General features: G+C 36.3%; 1 protein-coding gene across 1 annotated transcript; it reads right to left on the bottom strand.

The window, feature by feature from the left end:
• Window positions 1-925: 925 nt before the first annotated feature.
• Window positions 926-26,885, bottom strand: LOC109102058 (BTB/POZ domain-containing protein KCTD8-like). The gene is made up of 2 exons (XM_042769910.1): window positions 25,663-26,885; window positions 926-2,378 (listed from the first exon to the last, which is right to left on the bottom strand). The coding sequence occupies exons 1-2, from the start codon at window positions 26,495-26,497 to the stop codon at window positions 1,852-1,854; spliced, it is 1,362 nt and encodes a 453-aa protein (XP_042625844.1). The 5' UTR covers window positions 26,498-26,885; the 3' UTR covers window positions 926-1,851.
• Window positions 26,886-27,883: the final 998 nt, after the last annotated feature.

The following is a 27,883-nucleotide window of genomic DNA, read 5'->3' as shown; positions in this document are numbered from 1 at the left end:
TGTGTAGTAACTGCCGCTCCACCTGAACCAGTGTTGCCAAGTCTGCGGTTGTTTTTCATGTCCGCGGTTTGAAGCAACCCCAATACCAATAACGTGATATTTAGCCCCTAAAATGCGAATTCTACCAAGACAACCATGCCAAAAAACAAAACGTATATTTTAACCCCAGGAAACAATTTCTTTTTTTTTATCAGGGAACCTCCTGGAGTCGCGATTAGTTTTGGACTAGTTTTGAAAAGCAACAGGGCAAGATTTGTTGTGAAAAACCTGGCAACCCTGATCTGAACACACGTGCTGGAGATATACTTCTAATTAAAGGAGCGTTTTTACTGATGAGATGTGCATGAAAATCGCATTCGATTTTTTGCACAGACCTACAAAGGTTAAAAGTTTATATTACTGACCAACAAGCTACAGCGCAGGCTAAGGAGGAGCTTCCTCCCGCCAAGATTTGAACATTAATAAACGCATAGTCTGTAATGCAACACATCTAAACGCATTCTGCCTAACTCTACATTATTTTTAAATCTTTCTGTGAATATATGGATTAAAACATTTACTTAAGATTCAATGGATTTGTATATTTGGACTTTTTACTTACTGTAGTGTGAAGCGAGGCCGATCCGCCATCTTGGAATGAACGAACAAGATGAGCGCGGGCCAGACAATTTACGTGAACCTGGATGACGTCATACGCAAAATCAGAAGGCTGAAAGATTTTGAGTTAATAAAACTTTAAAGAGACATTTTGTTTAAATTAAATCAGCAAATGTTTTCATCTTACTTGAAAGGTTTAATTTGAACAAACTCATAAATAAGAAAAAAGTTCTAAATACTCATAAAAGTTAATTAATATAAATAAATTGAAATTATTTAAGTTAATACAACTCAGTTCAATTAATTACTTACAACAATATTATGTATCTGTCCAACATATAAATGTAACAATTAGGTCATCCAAAGGAATGGAATGAGAAGATAATTTATTCATTATATTATGTATCTGTCCTCATTTTATGCTGCTAATATAAAATCCCTATATCCTTTTATATTCCAGTTTGGATTTGAGATTATGTGCAACTCGTTCGTCGTACCTTCCAATTCTGGCTTAATGAGCAAATATACAGCTGTATGTTTATATATTTAAATTTATTGTATAGAATTCTATTATAGGGCTGTCAGTTTAACATCCATATAATATAATTTATTCCAATAAATGAACACATTTAATGTGGCACAAGACTTAAAACGGTTTGGAATGTGACACATAATGAAAAAAATAGATATGACACAAGAAATGATGCAACATCCAAAGACATCCATCTATAATTTGTCAACATAAACCAAAAATTAAGAAATATATGGAAGTGTCCTATTCGAACAGCCCAGGACTGATAGACTTGATTGCAAAATGGGGGCTTTTTTAGCAAATGCTGTTATATATGTGATTAACTGCAATTTGATGAACATTTTAAATTGTAGTTTATAGTTAATAGTTTATAGAGATATACTATGAGCCCTACTTGCAGACCTTATGGACAACAGAAAGGTTTATTTTGATGACTCTAAAATTAATGGCTTTTCACTTAAACATTCTCCATCAACACTTTTTGGTAGGTTTTTAAAGTATAGTTCAAAGATATGAATGATGCTGTCAATCTGAACAAAAACAGAGCAAAGTGGAACGTTTCGTTGGTTCAAGTTCTTTCATTCTCTTTTCTGATACTCAGTTGTTTGGTTTCTCAGTGGGAATCAAGGCCTTTGAGGGCTTTAAAGTCTGTTGGGCAATCTATTGTGCGAGATTGTGAATCGGTTGGATAGTTTAAACCAGTGGCCTATCCTGAGTTTTCTTTATAGGCCGTATTTCTGAAGCAGTTCTGACTGCCACTGCCGTTTGCGCTCTGGGAACGCTGGAGGGATCTTGATTTTTCTGAAATCTCGGATGCACTGTTTCATTTCCTCCTCCACGCTGGGCCTCTCCAGAGTCTTCCTCCGGGTCAGACCGCTTCCCCCACCTTCCTGCGGACCAACCCCGCTAGTGAGGGACTGGAACAGCTCGCTGTTCCGCCTCTTATCCGGCAGCTCCATCCATTGCACCGAAGATCCTTTCTTGGGCGGTCGGCCCAGAGTAAGAGTGCTCGGAGGTCGAGATACAGAGTGCAGGGCACCGCACGGAGCCAGCGAGCCCCCCACAACCTCACCCCGTGACACCAGGATGGGACCCCCGTCCTGGGGAGACGTGGCCTCTGAGTGGGTCTCGGAGCTGGATGTGGAGAGCTCGTTCAACGAGGCTCCGCTCTCGCTGGCCTTATCCAGCAGTTTCTCGCACTTGGGCTCCTCACACTCCAGTTTAGGGGATGCTGACTTGCACACAGGTCCTGGTGGATAGATAAAGAAAAATTAGCTGATTAAACAATAGAAACCCCTAGAGACCAATGTCAAAGTCCCACAGACTGAACTGATGAAATGCTTAGCTCCTTTGTGTTAGCGTTTGCACTAAATCACAAAATATCCATTGCTTCTTCTCTTTTCATTAGTTTTGTTATGCATACACTGCAAAAATATCCAAACATCCTTAAAAAAAAAAGTTTACTTGATAAGCAAAAAATTGCAACAGGACTTGCTTTTTAAATCAAACTAAATTTAGGCTTACAACAAGAAAAAAATGCCAACAGCACAGCACAGACCAACGTTCTTCAAAATATCTTCTTTGGTGTTCAACCAAATAGAGACAATCATATAGGTTTGAACAACTTCAAGGGTGAACTATCCCTTTAAGTAAAGAAATCAGAATTAACTAATGGTTTTTCTAATACCTAGTGAGCTGCCTACATAGCATCCTAAATGAAATGTAACATTGTTAGTGACCAGTTAGGAACATTCAAGATATGTAGCATCACAACTGATTTTCAACAGAGCTTGCTGTTTGCATGTTGCAGGCTAATGACAAGATGGGCCCAGCATAAAATACACCGCACACAAAAATTTGTCTATTTAGGCCTAAATAAAACTGCTTTTCTTAATATGTTTCGGTATGGAATGAATCATTTTTCTTCATCTGTTATGAAATTGTTACCATGCATTATTGGATTGCCTTCCCCATACAAGAATATAGATGCACCTTTGGCAAAAACAAGATATCTTAAAAGGCAGCATAATTTTGCTGCCTACATTTTGAAACACTTCACATCGTGAATATAACTCTTCCTAAAAACTAAATGGCCTTACTGCATTCCTTCTTAACCATAGGATGTCATGCATGTATTTTGAGATAGATATCTATGTTTTAATTCACAACACAACCCTTACTGCATTCCTTCTTAACCATAGGATGTCATGCATGTATTTTGAGATAGAGGGGTTCTCAGTCATGTAATTCAGACTCAAGCGAAACACCAAAGAGAAAGCATACAGGTCAAAAACATGGAAATGTGGTCCATAAATGGTAACACTGCATTTCAGTGCAATTTCAAGGACTCGGTGGTGATTACACACATAAAAGAGATGTTCAGAGAATAAGAAAGCAGTTTACACTGTACAGATTAAGACAAAGTTCTTTGAAATGGCTTTTATTTTCTCTGTCTGCAAAAGATAAATGTTGGCTTATTTTGGAATAAAAGATGAAGCTTTACAAATGGCCAACACAAGTAACTCAACTAACTACATCTAATCTCTTGTCTATTATCTCTGTATTAGGTCATAATGATGAAATAATACATTTTCGCAGAGAATCAAGAGCCAGCTGTTACTGCACGCTTCAGCAAGTCTATTAATGTGATGCAGAGGAGCTGCTAATTGGTGATTAAACATGGAAATGCAGGCGAAGCTGAAAACAAAGACTCCATCAGTCGCTTTTCAGGACACAGATCATTGAAGGACACCCTCTGGGAACAGGACACCCGACCACTGGCTGGAAACACATCGCAGACCAGCACAACTTTGGGAAACTGACCAAGGTGGCATAAAACTAACTGCACATCACGGTAAAACTGAAATGTATAAATTCAGTTTAAGTTAAGCTCAACCATCAGTTTTTGAGGCATAAAGTTGATTACCATAAACATTAATTTGTTGAAATGTTGAAATGCACACTATTTCAGTATTTTAGACACAAAACATTAAGAATGTTTTATTAACCTTTTCTGTGTTAAAATATATCCAATTTTAAATATTTGATGGCATGCTGATGTAATGTCTAAAACCTCAAAAATTATGATTTAGACAGATTCACAGCTCAAATAATATAAAATTTTTAAGAGAAAGAAAGTGCTTTTAAAAAATAATTTTAATGTATTATTAAAAAATGGCCCTATTCTCTCTCTCTCTCTCTCTCTCTCTCTTTTTTTTTCCATACGGGGGGGGGGTTCTCAACATTATGCCAGCAGACAGAACTTGTTATCTTCCTTTAAAAGTGTGTACATTTTTTGACACTCATGCAACAGAAAAGTGAAAGTAAATGACTGGTACAAATTTATTACTTACAGTTGTCTCTGTATATTCAGGTGAGATGGGAAAAAGTAACATTGTAAAAATCTCAAACTTTTAAAGGTGCACTTGTGTTGTCAGATCTTACAAGAAAAGTAAGCAAACTGGGCTAAGTGAACAGTAAAAAAAAAACACCCCAAAATGAGCGACTCGGGTCATCATAAGAAGGTAGAATGAGGGTATGAGCAGGAACTTTAAAGCAACTATATAAAACATTTCAGTCTTATTATATAAGCTTACATGACAATACATTACTCCTTGCAGACTTGTTTGCTAATATATATATATATATATATATATATATATATATATATATATATATATATATATATATATATTTATTTATGTGTGTGCAAATGTACACAAATAAGCAAATAACAAAGAAGCTACCAATAAACTAAGTAAGAAAAACTACCTGGTCTCATGGCATAAATGTACCTAGGTGCACTTTTTAGCAAGACGCGAAATATGTACCAATAAGCACATATCACTGCAGTTTCCAAAAGAAATGGACACTAGAAGCAATAAAACTCAGACACCTTTTATTCCTTTTCACACAAATTTGCAGAGTTTTGATTAATAAAGCATAATTTTCACACAATTACTTGAAGAATATCAAGTTATGATTTCAAAACAATATTAATATGCTGGGAGATTTTAAAACTGATGCTTTTGAACTCCGCTTTGAATCCAGTGTAATCACGGTTCGACAAAGCAGTTTAAATCTGCACATAAGTTCAAATGGCACGATTGCATCAACAAATGTGTTTTTATATCCGTTTTGCATTTGTTAACACTATCAGGTAGGTATAGGGTTGGGTTTGGTGTAGGGCATATTTCCAACACGATAGAGCATTAACTTTTAGCGACAGTCCCCGGATATTTAAATTCTGAATCACCGCAATATGTACCAGAAGCAACATAACAAAAACACAGCAATATGTGCCTATATCAACGTAATAAAAATGTGCCAGGGTTCACGAATTGAACCAGTGTTTTAACTCAGTGGACATTTCTCTTTGAAAACTGTGGCGAAACATACAGTAATGTACATAAATACGGTGTTGCACAAAAAGTACATATTTTTTTATGAGACCAGGCTGAAGAAAAGGGACCCAAACCTAAACAGAATATCATAGAAACTTGAAGACAATCTCTTTTGTCTTGGGTCTATAAGCAACCACCTTAAACTACCTAGCAACCTCTCACATTTTCTTCAGAAAAAATGAAATGATAGTTAGATTAAAAACATATGTTATAAACCTGAGCCTGTTGAGTAAACCCACTGACTGGGCTAAGACAAAAACCCAGTTTGCACCATAATCGACCGTCAGAGGACCACATGCAACCTTCATGCTGTAAATTGCATAGCTGCACATCTGAAGCAGCGCCATATCCATTTGCTGAGGTCAAGGGGCCTCAGATGCAGCTGTAGAGAGTGCAGCATGACCTTATTAAGCTCAACACTACACTCCTCTGCCATTCTAAATTAGCATGAGCGCTGTCTACAGGCCCGGAACGTTCTAGAGCATTCTCCGTTTTTGGCTATTTCAGGTTGAACGGTCCATTGTAAAATCATTGTGTGATTAGGTGTTTTAAAATGAATATCCTGCCATTTAATAAAATACAGTGTGCTGATCACATCACATGTGGTGAGATGAAGGCATTTTAACAGTCTGTTCATCCTACTTGCTCCTGTTGCTTCATAATCTTTACAACAGCAATTACCATCAGGGCCTGAAGCAAACAAGCTAGCCAGGCTAATGAATAGCTTCAAATAACACACACAGACTTCCCATCTCACCTGAAAAACAATTACACATGTAGATCCACAGTTTAGCTCTTACTGGTGTGTCTTTCCCATGTGTGGCCTGAAGGAAAACAGTATAATAGCTTCTCTCCTTTGAGTAAATACAGTCTATATTAAACTGTCATTGGGTTAATGAAATGCATAAGAGCACATATATAAGCAGAGGTACTAACTGTTCTCTCTACAGGCGAAAAAACATCCCATCATAAAATATCTCCAAACCAGGCCATGAGCTGTGACATATGGAGGTCAGACTGATAAATCATGGAAGAGGAGGTAAAATACTAAAACTGCTGTCCCATAACATACAATTGTGTTATTTGAGGATGCATTTATACACGTTTAGTAGCAGAAATGGATTTGGATGTACTCTAATATTACAACACAAGCCTCTGTTACTGTACTGCACTATATTGTATTAAAATTTAAAGTTTACCATGCTGGAAATAAAGAAGTCATTGTTATTTCTCTGAATAAGTTATGATGCATGTATTTTATTTCCTGATTAAGCAACATTTATTTCAGACTAAAAGACAGCGCTTACTAGAATTATTAGAATTAAGTTTCCATAGGAGTAAAGTGTTATGCTGTTGAATTAATTATTAATTCAAACACCGCTTAAATCATTAACTGCTTCAAAATGCATGCTGGTAAAAAAATCATTGCTGAAACATTTGCAATTAGCCTGCTGTACCACTAACAACAAAATTACAACACAACATCCATAAACACAACTAGGTGTTTATTTTTTTATTTTTTTTTTTTTTAGGCAGTAACACTTTTAAAATACAGTTTTCTATTAATTCAACACAATGTTTGGGAATACCAATATGGCGGTGTGGTGGCTTCACTTTTTATGTCATTATGAGCAATCCAGTTCTCTATATAAGAGGCAGTAACACTTTTAAAATTATATACACTATATATTTACATTTTCTTTTATTTTAAAAGTTAAACTAACACCATTTAACACACACACACACACACACACACACACACACACACACACACACACACACACACACACACACACACACACACACACACACACACACACACACACATATATATATACACACACATACATACACACACACACACACACACACACACACACACACACACACACACACACACACACACACACAGTGGGTATAGAAAAGAATCACCCCCTTAAAATAATCACATTTTGTTGCTTTGCAGCCTGAAATGAAAACGGACACCATTTTTGTTTTAAAGCAAAAGGTGGTTCAACAAAATACTGACAAAAGGGGGAGATCCTTTTTTTCAACTCAGTGATTCTGTTTTTTATATAATTATTTATTTTATTTTTTTGACATGTTGGTGTTATATCTTTCATTTAGATGTTATAAGTTGCACTGAGTAAATACTGTCAAGCTGGATAAAACAAAAACTGTGCCCATCTTCATTTCAGGCTGCAAAGCAACAGAATGTGATTATTTTAAAGGGAGTGATTCTTTTCTATACCCACTGTATATATAACCATCATAAAAATATTAATCATAAAAACTAAACAAATACTGTATGCCAAATGCTTCTTGTACTAATATGAAACCACACACATTGAGGGTGGATAATGACTGCTGGAAATGTTAATTATCCTCCCAGCTGTCAGAATGCTGTTGACAGAGAGACACAGGTGTATCCCTCATTCTGCCCTTGTGAAATAAAGACCAATTAGCTTTGGCAGAGACACGAGCCGCTTTAGAAGGCTCCTTTCTTTTGAGAAAGATTCTGTCAACTCATTCAGCTCTCATAATGGACAGTTATTCCAATATGTTGAGTGAAGTCGCTCCTTTTTTTTAATCACGGCGATAGAACAGAACAGTCCCACCAGAATCAAGCAATATTTATTATATTATTGCAGCTCAAAATGAAAACTTGCATTATTCAATACAGTAGCAATAAAATGTGTGTGAAAATGGGTGGGTGTGTGTGTGTGTGTGCGTGTATGTATGTATCAATAAGAATGTTGTGTGTGTGTGTGCGTGTATGTATGTATCAATAAGAAAATATACAAAAAAAATGAAATAAAAACTATAAAAAAAATTAATAATTAATAAAAACTATATATTTTAATAATAAATATAAATTTATAAAACAGAATCTAAAAAAAACAAACAAAATGTTTAAAAAACTAATAATATGTGTATATATATATAGTCCCAAATGTGTGTGTGTGTGTACCAATGTAAAAGCATTCCAGGGATGCCATATATATATAGTCCCAAATGTGTGTGTATCAATCTGATACCAATGTAAAAGCATTCCAGGGATGCCACACAGACTTTTAGCAATTGCTGGAAGATTTCAGAGTCGAGGAATGAAACTCTCCCCCTCCCTGTGCTCATCTGTTTAGCATTTCTTGGCGGTGCGAGGCCGCTACAACTGAACGCACCCTGACCTTTGCCTGGGGAGAATGGATTATTGGAGAGAGAAAGAGACGAGGGGAAAAAATAACCGACAAGTTGAACACAATGCTGATATATCATTGAGATGCACAGAACATTTCTACAGAATGAATAGAAAAAGATTGAAAGGAAGCAAAAATCTGATAGGGATTTCAATAAGGCTGTAATCCCACAGGAGGTAACACAGGATTACAAGAGTCTAGCCGTCAGTTTGAGGCCAAACAGCAGGGCATGAGAACTACAGGAAGTAACCTTCAGGACTGACTCACACTGACAGAAATATGTTTAGGTGGTGATAATGCACTAGATTGGCGTAGGTTATGATATAATCGTGATGACTGTGATAAAATGAGCCAATCAGATTGTGTTCCACTGGAAGTAGGAAATAGACTGTGCTTTATCTAGATGTCATTGTGAAGCTGATAATGCCAGAAGGACTGTAACAAAATATATGATAATTAAGATTCCATTCAATAAAATGTCCACTCTCTTCTCCAATAATGGCAAGGCAAATATGTATCACTATTACTGTATGAAATGGATAAGGCATGAGGATTTAAACAACCCTCTAAAACTAGATTTAAAAATTGGAGGTCAACTCATCCTGCACCATTTGTGCTACTAAGTAACCACATTTGCACTGCCATAGCTGCTACCCAGGGGCCAGTTGCATAATCACACTCACTTTGTTAAGTTAAGAACTAGCTTGACTAACTAGCAGTTAACCTAGTGGTAATCTTACTTTTTGGATTCAAATCAGACCAATCTATGCTTTTATGTAACCGTCTTCAAAAAGTTATGACTAATTTTGCAGAAAAAAATCCTGAAGTCTAACTTTAATACTCTGAACAGTTTATACAACCGGCCACAAAATACCAACATGCTAAAAACATTTAGAACACTTTGGAAACTGCATAGTAACACCTTGACAAACACCCAAAACATCCCAGTTTCGTGGTAGTGACTTTTGCATGGACAACCACCGCTGTAGGTTAATTTTAATGCATTTATAAGCTACAGAGTAACCTAAAAGCAACCCACTGGTGAAAATACATTCAATAACTGTTTAAAAAAAATTTCTAAATGTAAAAGAATATCATAGTCCATACCATAGCTATAATGATAATGCAAATGCAAATGCAATCACTTTCATAGCATTTTTTTTTAATTGCTGAAGAACGATAATGACGCAGAGAAATTAAACTGTTAGAATCACTTTCAGAATTATTATTTTTTTCAGCTAACGAAACATAAAAAAAATCACAGCCAACCATAAACCAACCTTCCTTTGTCAGAATACACATTTAAAGCAGCAGATGACAAACTGCAGCGTGTGCTTATAATAAACTGAAAATTATCATCTGTTGGTATGAACGCTAAATTATTAACATTATAGTTATCTTTATAGCCATTGTTCTTGGTCAGAATAAAGACACAGAGAAACTACATAGTTGAATCACTTTCAGAATAATTTTTTTTCCCCAGCTGAAGAATGATAAAAACATTTTTCAGCCAATCAGAATCCATCCACAGTGAAGAGAATGTTGGTATGGTTGCAAATAGTTATTGTTATAGTTATCTTTATAGTTATAGTTCTTGTTGTGAATGGGCCCTTAAACCTCAACAATTACAATTAACTACAATTAACTACATAACCTGCACAGAGAAGCAGCAGATGTCCTCACATGCATCGGTTTCTCTGGGGGCCGAACCGTGTCCTAGAAATAATTAGCATGAAAACATTGTAAACATATTGTGTGTGCTCATGTTTCCACCACAACCACTGTCATAGAAATCTCTCCATCCTCTCTCTAATCTAACTCTCATTTTCTCTTGCAAACCTCAAAGGAGAGAAGCGTTTATTTCTGATGAGATATTTTGGTTGACACAGATGCCCATGATTTACTCTTTTCAGTTTCATCCGCCTCGCTAAGCATGATGGAACAAACTGTAAATAATACAAGTACAGCGTCTTGTTTTCACTTTCTTTTTATAACAGTACATTGCAATGGCTCTATTGCCTGAAATGGATATAACATGATGAAATTTTTGTTCACTCGTGCACAGACGGGTTCTGATCCAACAGCACGGAAAAAACAATGCTAAATACAACTAATAAAAAGCAACTCATCATATCATTGTACATAGAGATTATGCAAAAATAAACAGGACCATCCACCTTAAGGGAGGATAAAATGCTCCCCATATCTTTTGATGATGTCAAAGGGTTACGCATCCAATCACACTATATTTGTAAGAAGATGATATACTCCAAGGCATTCATGTGGTAAACATAAAAAGCCTTTAATTTACTGGGATAAATCATTAAAGGGGTCATATGATGGGGTTTCAATTTTCCCTTTCTCTTTGGAGTTTTAGAAGCTCTTGGTGCATGAAGAAGATCTGTAAAGTTGCAAAGACTGAAGTTTCAAATCCAAAGAGATATTCTTTATAAAAGTTAAGACCCTGCCACGCCCCCCTAAAATGGCTCATTCTAACACGCCCCCACAACTCTATGTCACTATGTGGAAATATTTGCGTAATGCCGCCCAAATGTTTACGCAAAGAAAAAAGGCGTGGTTTAAGTAACTGCAGTTAGTGTTGAAGCTTCAAGATTACTTACAACAGAACAGCAAGGCATTTTATGGACAACTGTTTTGTGAACCTATAGGAGAGGAGGTAATTCTGACTTTGCTACGACAATCTGGCGCTTCAGAATCAACTACTGTAAGTATGTTTTGTTATTAGTTTAAGTATTATTTTAACTATTATTTTAAGTATTATTAAGTATTAGTTTAAGTATAATATTAAGATAATATTAAGACTGAACTGCTGGTGGTTCCAGCTAACCCATCGTTTCATCACAACTTCTCTATACAGCTGGGTTCGTCAACCATAACTCCTTCCAGGACAGCCAGAAACCTAGGAGTTGTGATGGATCATCATTAAGCTTCACAGACCATATTGCTACAACGACCCGGTCCTGCAGATTTGCCTTATACAACATTAGGAAGATTAGACCCTTCCTGTCAGAGCAAGCCACCAACTTCTTGTCCAAAGCTCTTGTTCCCTCCAGACTGGAATATTGCAATGCTCTCCTGGCGGGCCTTCCTGCATGTACTATCAAGCCTCTACAACTGATCCAGAATGCAGCAGCGAGGGTTGTCTTCAATGAGCCGAAAACAGCCCATGTTACTCCTCTCCTCATCAGGTTACACTGGCTACCAATAGCCGCTCGCATCAAGGTCCCTGATGCTTGCCTACAAAACGACCACTGGCATGGCGCCAACTTTACCTAAACTCACTAGTTCAATCTTATGCACCCTCCAGAAGTTTGCGCTCTGCAAAGTGAACGACGCCTTGTGGTGCCATCCCAAAGAGGTTCAAAATCACTCTCACTGACTTTTTCCTGGACTGTAGCCACAGCTGGTGGAATGACCTCCCGATCTCAATTCGAAAAGCTGAGTCTTTACGCATTTTCAAAAAACATCTAAAGACTATCTTTTTCGCCTGCACTTAACCAACTAATACTAGTACTTACCTTTTTTTTTGTTGTATCATATTCAAAAAAAAAAAAAAAAAAAAAAAAAAAAAAAAAAAAAAACCCTGGCTACGTGTTCTGTACTGTACTAACTGAGACTTGTTCATAGCACTTGTTACCGTTCTTGTTCTCTCGTTGATTCCTGATTGTTTCTACTGTTCTCACTTGTAAGTCGAAAAGCATAAAATAAACTACTAAATGAAAAAATAAAAAATTAAATAATTACCTTTCAAATACAGTGTTTTGCACGTCACGTGTGTGTGTGTTTTTTTTTTTTTTTTGAGAGAGAATGTGTGTATGAGAGAGAGAGAGAGAGATGAGACAGGGTCACACAAGGTGGAGTCAGTTATCTTAATCGTCCGTGGCTTGTGTACTGCAAACACATACGAGCTTCATCACTGTGTCTGTCATGTGACTCTGTTCCCCTTTCGGGCTTGAACTGATGGTAAAGCTAAGGACATTATTAACTGTCTTTACATTTATTTTGAAAGATGAAGCTCGTGATTATGGAAAGGGCCGTTACATTTCTGACGAGTGCTTGCGGTGTTCGGCCAATCACAATGCACTGGGTCAGCTGGCCAATTAGAGCAGACTGCGCCTGTCGGAAGGAGGGACTTTCTAGAAAATTACATGTTTGAGAGAGGCGGGGCATAGAGGACCTACAATAATGTACACTATTTGAAAAATAATGTGTTTTATTTGAACATTAAAGCATGTCAACATATTCTGTTACACCAAATACACAAAATAATGATCTTTTAACTTGTTAAAAATGTAGATCTACACTTTATACTATACTATACTACACTATATTTTGTGCAAATTTATCTCACGCTAGTTAAATAAGACAAAAATAGTTAAAAATCTCCTAAACCAAACAATGATTTTTTTTTTTACATATTTTGCCATACTGAAATCTATTAAACAGCGCACTGCTGAATTCACCACAGTAGATTATGTGCTATTTGAATAAAGAAAGAAATTACAGCTACTGAACTAAATTTTAAACATTAGTTTTAGAGAAAGTTTGAAACACATTTAAAAGTAAACATTTTTCATCCCTCTAAACAGAAATTAAAGTGGACAAATACATGTGACAAATGCATGAAACAATGCATGTAAATAATAAAATAATAAAATAATTAAATATTAAGCTTAGTTCCCACAGTAAACACATTTAAAAAAAAAAAAAAAAAAAAAAAAGCTCAATATAACCTTTTTCTTATGTGTTTTTCTTAGGCTTGCGGTCAACCCCATTTCATTACAGCTTCAAGGAAGACTGAAAACAAGAAAGATGAAAAACCGGGATCACAACAGGAAACACAGCTCCATCATCTGATCCACCCCCATGGCTTCACACAGAAATGAAAAGGGAATTTACAAGGACTCAAATCTAATTGACTGCCATCTGGACAACATTACAGAGTCTGTAAAACAAATTTACAATCAACAATTAATGAAAGTAAAGATATGAAACAGAAGGACTTTGAAATTGCTCTAGGCAATGTCTGTAATAATTGTGGACAATAAGGCCAGAAACGTATTGAAAAACTGCAGACGCTCCATGGCCACTTACTTGCCTTGCATGTAAAGTCAGGATAATATGCATCTGACTGCCTGTCTGTTGAAAATGCCAGCGAACACAGTTTTAAATGGTCTCGAGGGGTCAAGCAGACCACAACTGGTTAGCTTGAGGATAGGGATTAGGTAGTGTTAAGCAATAGCAGTGATTTCTTTCATGTAAATCTTGAAAGAAATCTTGAAAGAGCTTAAAAAGTTTCAGGCTGAGGAGTTGACACTAAAGCTAAGTGCCCTCTAAAAGACTACAAGACTGAATCACGTCACTCTCAGAATCACAGCGTCTTGTTTTAAGCCGTGTCGATGCGCATGCTTATACAACACAACACCACTTGACTGAAGCTACAATCCCAGAATTCATACTCACACAAACACGCACACACAGAAACAGGAGTTTATTCTTCACATCTCAACAAGATGATTGCGGGTGTATACTGATATGCACAGAATGGTGAGAAAGATGAAAACAAGATGAATACATGCAGAGCAGTTTGGTGTTTAATATGTACACAACAACCTAATGTTAATTATTTATCCAACCACACAATTTCAACCTTAAAAGTACCGATTTTCTTCTCCATCCTCTAAACCTTTAAAGGAAAATACACCCATAAACACAGGATTGAACAGTCCATATTTTGTCAATTTGTTTGTTTAAGGACATTCTCTCCATCAGTGTTTTGCAAATTCACATTTTACATGTACTTTTGATTTAGCAGATGCTTTTATCCAAAGCCACTTACAAATGAGGAACATCACAAGCAATTTGTGAAGAGACCCAATAAATGACAAGTTTAAAGAGAAAGAACGTTTTTGAAATAAATAGGGCAGATATTTAGTTTTAGATAAATATCTGTGCAAAATTTTTACCTTGCAAACCTCCACTTGCAAAATCCACAAAACACCCCAAAAAAGTAAAGGCTTGGTTGAGTCAGAAATACACAACAGATTCTCTCCATCTCATTCTTCACCTTGGCAAGAACATACAACGATTCAGTATTTCCAAGGAAAAGATAGCGCAGCCCTATCTAGCAGCTCAGATAGCTCACATATGTTTCAACAGCCTGCTTCTTCCTCACTTAGAGACCAGATAGAGGCCTGCGGTACTCCGATAAATGAGTGATGGTCCTGCCATATCTTCTACCAAGAAAGAAAATTTTCCTTTGTGAGATTTGCAGCTGTAACTTTCCACTGGAATGACATTCCATTATCATTTTGAGAACGTTTTTATGTCTTGACCACTGAAGTGATTGTGAATGTTTCATGTAACAGATTAGAGCTAAACGGCAGGTGAAGACTGTCCTTTGCTCTGTGTGAGGTTCCTTTTCTTTCCCAAATGACTTCAATTGAGCAAATTTATTGCTGCCCAGAAGCTTTTTACAATTTAGCCAGTGGGCTGAAAGAGAGGTGTTGCCTCTTATCTCTGTTCTTTTAATTAGAACCAGCAGGAGGAGCTCGGCTGCTTTTCCTTTATTATAAAACCTTTTTTCTCATTGTCATTTATGGGTTTTGCTTATAATTGAAAGGATAGTAGAGGAAGACAGGAACGTGGAGGATATGGGAAATGAGATCAGGACATGACACAAACCTGCATCCCCCAGAACAGCTCTAATACTCTGTCCTGAGTATGAAAAAGCACAAAAAGCTGTGCATTACAGTGCAACAGTTACTGTAGGTACTGTATGATGCATAGAGAACAAATATTTTGTCTGGGCAATGATAGTGCATGAACAACATGTGTGGAAAACAGGCATTACTTTTGTTAATTTGCATTGCTAGAATTACATATCACTGTTTGCAAAGGGTTGCAGCTGTAATGGAGCCTTTATAATTATAGTTTCTAATTACATTATATTATATGCCTATAAATCAAGATGGACATTGTGACTTTTTAAAATAGCTGTTAAATGTTAAATTATTAGTAGGTCATGCATCGCATTGCAATTGTTAGGCATGATGCACAGTGTAAAATATCTTTAGTTACCAATTTTAAAGGTGACGGGAGTAATTTGTCCTCTATATTGAAATACTTTCACCTGGCCGACAGCTCAAATTCTGGCTCAACCAATGGTGTGAGTATGGGGCCGGGTTGCATGCAATGATGGAGAAAGTGCAAGAAAATCAGGCATAACTTTTGTTATGCAGAAATAATACAAACAAGACATAAATATCAAGACTTGCATTGCCAGAATTAAATATCACTGCACGCAATGGAGCAAAAGAAAAGTTCAAGATTAGATTTGAGGCTTTTATTACATTTAAATTACATGCTGCATCGGAGATGCTTTGCCATGTGTACTTGTTCTTGTTTTCTCCAAGTAATATAGTTCATTAGTCTAACTTTATGTTTATAAACATAGCAATGTGTTGCATTAATATAGAAATCAGATATGTGAAGTCACACACTGCTTATCAATGCAAATACTGGCTGTTTTACAATAGCTTGGAATGTGGCTCTTGGAATCAGATTTTAAAGCAGGAGCTATAATTTTCTTGCATTATTATTTCTTGCCCCAATCCTTAACATGATTTCTGCAGGATTTAAGATGAAAAATTCAACAATTTAAGTAATAAATTGAAGGGGATGCAATTCACCAATATGTTTTCTTATTATGATTGTCTATGGAACACACAATGAGTTGTACTAGCAACACTTGAAAGTTTAAAAAATACAACTTCCAACAGATCTCCATTACTTTTTAATTCATTTTACAGAAAATAGCTTAAGGCTTGAATACTTTGTTCCCAACCACTAGAATATGGAAATAGCAGTAACTTTTATGGTACCTGCAAACAAGTGCTGTTCTTCCTCAGTATTTTTGTTTTGTTTTCAAGTACAAATGTCTAAAGATTCTTAAATCAAGATAAGTTTACTTGAGAAGCAAAGATAAATGGATCAAAATGAGTTTACTGATCAAAGTGAGTTAATGATTAAAAAAAGAACAAATATCTGCCAATGGGCTCAGAAAAATCAGTTTAAAGAGTTTTAAATTGTTCTTTTTTAGGCATAAACTCACTTAATTTTGTTTAATTTCTCAGAAAACAAGACATATCTTTATTTTGCATATCTTTACATATCTTTATTTGCAAATAAATGTATCTTGATTTAAGGATATTTGTAATGGAATTAGAAGAAAAAAATACTATTTTTGTTATCTTTTTCTCTTTTTTCTTTTCTTTTTTCTTTTTTTTGCAGTGCATGCAACATTTAATGCCAACTTTCTGCTCCAATGTAAGACCTTTTTAAGGCCTTAATTTGTGTGAATTAAGACTTAAGACCTTTTTAAGACCCACAGAAATGCTGCTTAGCATTAAAGTTCAGTATGTAACATCTCATAATCTGTCCTATAAAAAAAATAATACCTAAAATGTGCAGAGAGGTATGCTATTACTTCTCAAACTGATAAGACAAATGGATTTCACATTGCAGAGACCTGAGTAATCAAACAGATTTGAGAAGTAAGAAACCACCTAGAACACCCTAGCAACACCATAGCAACCATTCAGAACATCCTGGTAACCACGCAGCCATGTGCTTAAAAACACTCAGAAAACCTTCTATGGCCTGTCATTGTCACATTGGCGACTTCTGCACAGGGAAGCACCACTCACACACTTTCCACAACTAAATTAAAGAAAACACAGAAATGTAGTTCTGTATTTTCTACAAAAAGGTGTTGATTTGTGTGAAGAATCCATCAACACTCATTCAATGTGCATACAAAATAAAATGTCTTTACTCTTTACACAGCAACAGTGGCTTTTCCAAAGATGCAGTGCTCAGGATCATGCACTTATTATACTGCAGAAATATCATCATAACCCAGTTCTAAAGTACAGCAGAAGAATCACTACAAATGCACACTGTGAAAAAAAAAAATATATTAATGTAAGAGAACGCTGAATTTTATGGCACAATGTTCTTTTTAGGCCATTTATGGCTCCTCCATAGAGAGAAGAACACAGTTCCTCACCTGCAGGGCAGCAGGGCTTACCTTATCATCTGCTCTTTTGTCAGAGCTCTTTCTTTTTCCATTTCTTTCATTCTGAATATTCTTATTCACCCTGAGGGTTAGAAATGGAGAGAGCTTTTATAAGTTCACCAGAGGATTGATGAAACTTGAGTGGGTTTTCTCAAACAGCAAGATAAAAGCGACAGTATCTGCTCTAGGTTCAGTGGTTTAAACTGTAAAAACTTTACTGGAAGTCTATTTTCTATGGAAACCTGTTTTCATCTCAGAGCAGAATTTTGTTTTCATTTTGAGGTGAAATTTAAAATGAGAATTTATCTTTAAATAAAAAAGTTCCATTGTGAAATATTAAGGTCCAATTATGAGAAATAATTCGCAGTTGTATTAAACAAATTTGCAAAGAAAAAATTGTAGATATAAAGTCCTGTGGGCAATTGCAAGAAAACAAAAAAGTTGTGGAATATAAACTCATATTGTGAGATATAAAATCACTATTACGAGAAAGTATTAACCACAAGAAACAGTTAAAATTGTGATATATAATTATTATTATATGAATATGTTTCTTCATTTTGTATATTTTGTCATTGTTAATATTATACTGTCCTGTGATGACTCCTTGGAATGTGTTTTTATAATAATAATAAAAAAAAATATTGATATAAAATACATAATGGTGACATATAGTTATCACACTTATCTTTTTTAAAATTTTGATAGAAAATAGCTTAAATAAATAAATAAGCAACCAATAAAACATAGAACAACCAAAACTGACTACTCTCATCCTGTTAATGAGTATGCAGCTATTCTTCTCTTTTCTTTGTTGTCCTTTCACAGTATCAATTCATGCTCAAGTAATTTAGTGACTGTAATCTCTCATCCCCAGCAATAATTTGTTTACATGATGTGACAAAACCATTCAAACTATCCAAACACAATGACAGAACATCATCAGTGTTTACACACAACAACCCTGTGCTGTGACAAAGACAAATGAGCGGCCGTCATGGAGCTCTGGTGGGCTTTCTACACTTCTAATTACATTATATTATATGCCTATAAATCAAGATGGACATTGTGACTGATATATTTTTAAATGATTGTTAAACATGAAATAACCAGTTTTTGGGATTATACAGTAAATTATTATTTTGTTAGATAATTCTGTTTGACAAGTAAAATGGGTACATCTTTACATTTAAAGAGGTCATATGGTGCGATTTAAATTTTTCCTTTCTCTTTGTAGTGTTACAAGCTCTTGGTGCATTAAGAAGATCTGTAAAGTCTCAAATCCAAAGAGATATTCTTTATAAAAGTTAAGACTCTGCCAAACAACGCATTTGAGAGAGGCGGGGCATAGAGGACCTACAATAATGTAATTTTGAACTTTAAAGCATGTCAACATATTCTGTTACACCAAACACACAAAATAATGATCTTTAAAAAAGCATCACATGACCCCTTTAAATGTATTCATTTGGCAGATGCATTTATCCAAATCAACCAAGAATTGAGCAATGACACAACATATACAATTAGTCATTTAAGGAAAGAGTCACAGATATACATATAAAAAGAGACACAATTAAAAAAAAACTTGCAAAGTGAATTTTTTTATTTCGTGACTCGCCATATATAGACATAAACTTGGAGAAGTAGCTCCGGTTAGAATGTTCTTCTGCGGGATGCATGCAGTTCTGTTCAACCGCTAGAGCATCAAAATTTACATAGTGTTGCTTTAAAAAGAAACAAATGGGACAACTGATACGGTAAGAGTACACAAAACACAACACATTAAATTTGAATAGGATATCTCGGGTCATTTGGTCAACTGGACGATAAATATTTTTGCCATCTCTTGAGATCTCTTACCTTCACCGTCTTCACACATATATACAGACATTCCCTATGGGAGAACATTTCATCTAAATGGGATATTTGACCCAAAATGAAAATTCTGTCATTTACTCACCATCAAATGTTTTTTTGTCAATACAATGAAAGATTCTGTCATTTACTCACCATCAAATGTTTTTTTGTCAATACAATGAAAGTCAGTGGGGTCTAATGTTGTTTGGACACCACGTGGAATGTTAACATGCACTAATTTTCATCATTCGGAATGAATCCAATCTGTTTTAGATTCTGAAAGTTAATTTATGTGTTCCGAACAAAAGTGCCAGGTCACCACATTAAGAACTGGAGAAAGTCACTGCAATAGGCTTCACTCGAGCTAAGAGTATAACTGGGTTTTCTATGATGACACATATAAAAATTCATTTATGTCAGATGAACTTGTTTTTTTTTTATTTCCCTTAATGACACATTAAAAACAAACAAACAAACAAACAAACAAACAAACAAACAAAAAATCTGTAGGTTTGTATGGCATAAAACATATGTAAACAGAAACATCACGACACTATGCATGTGTGCGAGGTATTTTTAGTGGAATTCAAGCATTTACATGCTTCATTTTTGTTTTGTAAAATTGTTTTTAATTTCAGGCCTACACCATCCCTTTCAATCCGTACAAAATTTCATTCAGATAAAGCTCAGTCAGATCAATCGTCTTTACATGAAGGCTTTTCTTCTGATTACTAACAGATTATTTCAATAAGCTTATGATGTTTAAAACATCTTCAAAAGAATGAAATCATACAGTTTTGGAATAACATGACATTTTTTATTTTTGCATGAACTATCCCATTAGGTGTCAAAATGTCTGTCAAGACTGTCAATGTGTTGCGTTGTTGTTGAGCATCAGACTGTAACAGCACATCCATCCCTACTCTGCTTTCATTCCATATGTCTCTCACAACCTCTGTACAGCTGTTTAAACTCTTGTTAATATTTGCTGAATATGTGAATCAATTTGTATAAATATTAATGTGGATCAGATGCATAAACTCAACCTTGACCTGCTCATTCTCCCGTCTCCTTGCTTCCCTCACTAACACAGACAGGCATTGATTTAACCAGCTCTGTATGACTGGATGTTACGCTGTTCTGACTAAAAAAACAAAAAACAAAGTTGAGATGTAACTCAGCATCCACAACACTGTCAAAATGACAGTATTTTCTACAATTTCCTGTGCTGAGGCACCAAATTACATGAATCAGACAAATATTTAATATTTTAGTTTGTTTTGTCAGCCTGGGGAGTTTGGTCATAATGAAAAAGAGAAAGATGAAAACAGACATGGCAATTTTCTTTTAAACTTGTTTACTTTCTTTTGAGCAGCGGATCATGAGATGACTGACTGGCTCCAGCTGCTTCATCCAGAGGTTCGGAGGAGACCAAGAGATCGACATTGGACAGACAACAGATATTTATTTGTGTCCTCTGAGTTAAGGCAAGCTCGCACGCTCGCATCTCAACAGCACAGCCGCATGAGGATGTGTGGAGAAACACGCACACTGACAACACACCCACACACCAACATACTGACAAGCGCAAACATGCATGATCAAATTCTGCCCAAAGCTAATCTGAGCACTGGTCTATATTAAAACATAGATCATCGCCATCGTACCAGTGTGAGTCCACAGACACAGTGAATGTCTTTCACTAAAGTCAACTTGAAATCAAAATTAACACTGTTTACTTTGTTCCTAGTCTTATTGCAAATAATTCCAATGATGCATGTTATTTCAAAGAAAAAATATTTGCCTACATAATCTTTAATTAAAATGCAGTAACTTGCTCTTCTTCTGCAATAACTTTTCAGTCCTGCTGGTGTCCATGTTTTAAAGTATGTTTAACCAACAGCCAAACAGCTATTTAGACATTGTTTTATCAAACTCATGTAATGGCCACTTGTCACAATCCATTTCATTTACCCAAATCTGGTACACTACCAGACAAACGTTCCAAATAATTACGATTTTTTTTCATGTTTTTGAAAGAAGTCTCTTATGCTCACCAAGGCTGCATACGTTTGATAAAAAATACAGTAAAAACAGTAATATTGTAATTGTATATTATAATAATTAAATTATAATAATTGTATATTATTATAATTTAAAATTTTATTATTCTTCCATTTTAATATATTTTAAAATTTAATTTATACTTGTGATGTCAAAGCTGAAATTTCAGCATCATTACTCCAGTTTTCAGTGTCACATGATCCTTCAGATTTGCTGTTCATCTATTATTAATTATTATTGGAACTCAGTTATTAACAATGGTTTTTATTTTTATCAATGCTGAAAATGTCAATGCTTTTGAATGGTAGTGTATCGCGTTTTCTACACAAATATTAAGCAGCACAACTGTTTTTAACATTGATAATGATATATATTTCTTGAACAGCAAATCAGCATATAAGAATGATTTCTGAAGGATCATGTGACACTCAAAATGGAGCTGATGATAATATAGTACTATTATTACTTTAAATAGTAATAATATTTCACAATATGACTGTTTCTTACGTATATATATACACACACACACACACAAATAAATGCAGCCTTGGCGAAAAATCTTAAAAAATCTTAATTATCCCAAACTTTCGAATGATAGTGTATATACATTTACGTTGATATGTACTGAAAATAGAAGAAAAATAATGTAATGAAGGGGGATCTACCAAAACAAAAAAAAACTAAATCTGAATAATTTATACATTATTTCATAAAGTACAGTCTAAGTATAGATAGTTTCACCCATCAGGTAAAACTCTTAAGTCTGATCACTTAGTAAAGTAACAGTTCTCCTTTTCTCAACAAGACAGGACTCATTCTTGCCCCTAGCACAAATTACACACCAAAGTTTATTACTAATAGGTTAATGGGTTGTTTAATCAAGTATGAGGAATAGTAATATTGATGCTTATTTTAGTAAACATCACTAATTATGGAGTGTTACTGTCCCCTTAATGACAAGTGTTAGGCTCTTGTATATTGGTGTGGGTCTGGTATTAACTAGTTAACTAGTAACTATTGTACTGTAAATCCCTCTGGCACATTGAGGCATGTCTGCATCCTTTCTCTCAGCCTCCAGAGCTGTGATTCGCATCCTGACTGAGATAAGGAGCTGGTGTTGATGCTCCTGCGGGGCAGACACACATCACACTAAACTTGAAAGACAGCCCCACTACAGTCGGGACGGCTGGCGACCGTTCTACCCACCTCTGCCCCAACACACACACTGCATCCCTCATTCTCTCTCACTTATTACTTCTCACCTTCTTTCTTCTGGCTCTCTGTCACTTCTGCCTTTGCAATCACATATGCAAATTTTTACAGTATAAACTGACAGAGGTATGACAGAGAGACAGATGGAGACAGACAGAGAGAAAGTGAAATGCACACTTTCTGAACTGCTATAATAAATAAATGTAAAATTTGAGAAATACTTTAAAAACAAACTCAAACCTCAATTGTTTCCTAAATTGTAAGAAAAATTTTAATTCAAATCTAGTTTTGACACTTATAACAGCATTCTATTTAAATCCCAGTTCATTCAGCCTCTGTTCTTTTGCACGGCTGCACACCACATCTAACTCACCCCTCCATCCCCAGCTCCACCTAGCTAAAACCTGTATTATAATCTGATATCGGTTTGAAATTGTTTCAGTTTTACAGTAAATTACATTGAATTTTGACGTGTTTACAACAAACTCATGTTAAATTGTGAATTGTAATATGCATGATTAATGGATCTGTTCTGTTACCCCAGGGGGGTTTGACTTGCTGCTCTCCCCGCTCTGTCCAGGCATGGCTGCATGGACGGGCGTGTAGAGTTTGCCCAGAACAGAAACATACTGCCAACACAAACTATATGCATTATCATCATAATAAATATACATTTGACGGAAGTGGTCCTGACTCAAATACAACAATACAGCTATAACACAGAACAAAAACATGCTAATAAGTTTGATAAATACATCAAATCAATTTTAAAATAAATGCTTTTAAATGTGCCTTTAATTGCAGCTTGATTTCAACATACAATTTTAAACATAAGTCAATCCTAAAGTCCCAAAGCTCTAAAATGCTGCCACCTATTGTTTTGGAGGATCTAATCTCCTCTGGGTTGCATGTGCAGCCTAGTCTAAATATTACTTATATTTTTGTCTCTACACAATAATGTAACCATGTTCCAGATTCGAGGGAAAGGATATGTAAAAATATAAGAATTTAAAAACTGAAAAGAACTGTCACTGAAAAATCCCAGTTAAAAATTTGGAATATGTCTGGAGTTAGAATAGGATCAAGAATTTAACATCAAAACAAATGCACACATCACCTTTTAACAACTGTCAATAAAGTATTTGGCAGCTTCACAGAGCGGATATCTTATCTTCATCAAGTATCTTTTAAAACCTAAAAGGAAACAGTGAAAGACAAATACAGACAGACAAGTCATTCTCTCTCTCTCTCTCTCTCTCTCTCTCGCTCACACACACACACACACAGCCTCATTATCTGCGACATGCAGCGGTAGGATTAAGCTCTTGAAGTTCCATTACCTCGCTTAAGTCTACCAAAGTGAGATTTTTCTTCCTCCTAGATGGTACTTTTTTCCCTTATCAGCATGTTTTCACACTTCTCTACCTGTCCACGCAGCTATGCCTTATCTCAGCTTAAATGTGCACATTCACAAAACCCTCTAAAACACGCTTAAATGTTTCAAGCAGTTTCAAGGAGCATTCAAATTCAATGAAAGACAGTTTAAAAAACACAATTAACCAGCTACCAATCAATCACAAATCAACCAAACCAGCTTGCGGTTCGGCCCACCACAATCACATCAGCTCAGTAAGAAACCACATGCTGCACTGCATTCTGGTTGACACCTTGTAAAAGTGAACTCACAGTCACTGCAGTGTGAAAGCATCGGCCTGCAGTCGATTAGCGCTTGTCTGTACAACTTAAGAATGACAAACCCGAGGCTGCCAATAAGAATGAACTAATGTGCTATCATTTAATCCAACTCTAATTTACATTGGCTGAGGAGGCTTTGATCCGTTTGGCTTCTTTATGACTGGACACAAGTGGTACGTGGGATTGTCTAGTGTTACTATCCTCTCTATTCAGTATGTCAGGCCCGAGGCACTAGCTGTCCCAGTTATGACACACATTTACATGTACTGCAATGAATTACAGCATCAAAGTCACAACATACTTAAGAGGAGCTAGCAGGAGAAAGAGCATGTGTGGGTAGTTAGGTGTTCAAAAGAGAGAAAAATAGAGAGAAAGTGTGACTGTGAGACATGCTAAATGAGCGAAAGGGAAATGCAGATGAGAGAAGACTGGGAATGAAAAGAAAGAAAGTTCAGAGTAATCAGAGTTATCCAAGGAGCATCAAGTGCACTTGATATTAGAGAAACCTATAAGCTGTTATAAAGTTATCTGAACTAAAACATGAGCCTTTTCTAGCTGCTTGTAAAAATAACTTTTGTCAACTAAAATAAATAAAATAAAATGTGGTGTCCTTGTTTTTTCCTAATAAAATCTTGATTGCTTCTTGAAAATCTTGCAATGTCTGTATTTCTTCATTAAAAATTACAAATAATTGAATATGTTAATAATACACAAGCTGTCCACATATGTTGGGTACTTAAAAGCACTTAAATTTTATCTTCAAGCATGCTTCGATTTAATTTGCAAGCAGCGAGCAGAAACCTGCTCCACACAAGCGACAAAATAAAATGCATGCATGCACACAAAATAAAGTGCATGCTTCCTTTTTTTGGTGGGGAAAAGGCTGGAGGTTGTGAAATACATGGCATGTCCTTTAGGAACAATGTTGGGAACACTCGGCTACATGAAAAGGAAATTAAAGTGCAGCACAGGCAGGTTTGCGAGAAATGCTCTGTCACTTACTGAAGAAGATGTACTCCGTGTAGCTGCTCCAGATCTTGTCATCTCTGTACTGGTTAACGAACGCAGCTGTCCCACTTGAGTTGCAGGCCACCATCTGGAACCCAGCCTCGCTCAACCTGTCGAACGCTTGCTCCAGGTAGGTGAACTTCAGGTAGAAGCGGGAGGTGTACTTCTCTGGTGGACGGTCCGGATCTCGACTTTCATTTAGAGTGTCCCCAAAAACTTCCTTCGCAAGGGCGATCCGCCCACAGACCATGATCCGTGCCACACGGCGAAACTTAGCATCGGCTTGGTTATCCCTCACCATCGTGTAGGATCCCCGATAACCTATTGTAATAAACCCAGACCTCTTGTCCAGAATGGAAGAGGAAGATGCGTAGGTGATGGCATAGTTTCCAGTTCGAGTCACCAACTCGCTACTCTGTGAACTTTCTTCAATGTCACTCTGGCAGCCTTCGTCATTAAGCGAGCCTTGCTTGGCTACACGTGGGCCCAAAAGTCTAAGCAGTTCCCCTAACTGGAAGTGCTCGGCCTCACGCTGAAGACGTTCCCGCTCCGGGAAGTGTTCTGGTAGCACGAGCTGGCGGTCCCGTAGGAAGTCTAGCACGTATCGGAACAAGAAACCATCGCGGTCAATGAAGAAGCGCCCTCGGCTGTCGCGGGGCAACTCGTGTGGGCTGCACCGTGTGAACATGGTGTGGAGGGTGGTGTCAGGTATGCTGACTAGGGTGGAGCGCTTGGTGACGTACACCTGGCCACCAACGTTGAGTTCCACGACCTCCGGGTATGGAATCGACACCTCACTAATAGGGAGTATGGTTTCCTTCATGGCCATGGTCCAAACACACCAACACGACAAGGTAAACAGAAGATGAATGAAGAGAGGCAGCTCTAGAAATATCTCAAAAAGAACCAGGGAACGAATCCATAGAGGTCCACACGTGATGGATATGAGTCAAGACTTCAATGCCAAACAGCTGTTAAAGTTTGAGAGAGAACTACATCGCTGCTGGAGAATGAGAGAGGGATAGAGAGAAGAAAAGAGGGAGGTTAAGAAAAAGGGAAGAGGAGGAGAGAAGGGGATGGAGTGCTATCAAGTTTCCTCAGCTGTTGTCCCTCTGTTGATGAAGAGAGCAGTGGAGTACGAGATGGAGACACTGGGGGAGAGAGAGAGAAAGAGAGAGGGGGGAGGGGGGAAAGAGGAGGAACGGCAAACAGAGATCCACATCATTTGTCCAAGGTCTAAGGGAAACCACAGTGACATCATCTACAGAATGAGAGAGGGAGTGGAGGTGTTGCTGCACAGTCCTGCCTTTTAAAGAGACAGCATCGCAATAATTTACACGTTACAAAAGCATGCAGCCAAAAATTAATTACCGTCAAAGGATAAGTTACAAACCCATAGATAAAGAAAATAAGAAATGCATTTTTGGTTTGTTCTTTACGTTAAGTGCATACTGTTGTGTAGAACAATGATTCCCTAAATGACTATCTGGTGTAATTGAGTTGGACTCAAATGTCTGCATGTTGTGGCACAGTGAATAATGAACAGGCACACAACGTGATTTTCTCATGGGAATAAACATAGATTAGCTGTAATTCTCACATTATCTCTGCCAAACTATTGAGAAAGAGAGCGAACGAGAGAGACAGAGAGAGAGGTGCTTCATTAATCACCCAGTAAACTACATCGCCACCTAGGGGCCATATTTTAGTATATTTAGTCCGGTTTGTCATTGAAAGTGAAAAGATAAGCAGTAAAACAATAACCAGTTCTGTTCAAATTTATTTCAATTTCTGAATGAACAAAAGATTGCAAAGCAGAAATGTTAAAACATTTTGAAGAAAAATGTTGAAATAAATGCTGGATGGAGAGTATTCACAGGCTTAGCTGGGACTTTCCCTGTTGCATTTGTTTGTGACTGATTCATCTTTTTTTAAGATTAGTATGATTGGTAACCAGATCAGATAATATAACTTAACTAGCAAATTGTAAACATTCCAAAAGATGGCAACCTCTTACATCTGGCATTGAGATGGGTTTTGTATCAGGATAGTATCTGAATATTTTTAGCTGAATGCATTTACACCTTCATTCTTATGTGTGTCAAGTGTGATCGGATAGAATTTACAGAATTAAAAAAAGAGATGGATAACTGAACATGCTTTCTGTCATTTCTTGCATTTCCTCTTTTAAAGAACCCCTGTGTAAAGAAATTAA

The sequence above is a fragment of the Cyprinus carpio genome, chromosome A14, assembly GCF_018340385.1.
Source record: "Cyprinus carpio isolate SPL01 chromosome A14, ASM1834038v1, whole genome shotgun sequence".
NCBI lineage: Eukaryota > Metazoa > Chordata > Actinopteri > Cypriniformes > Cyprinidae > Cyprinus > Cyprinus carpio.
The sequence above is the reverse complement of the archived record's forward strand: the minus strand, read 5'-3'. Positions and strand labels throughout refer to the sequence as shown.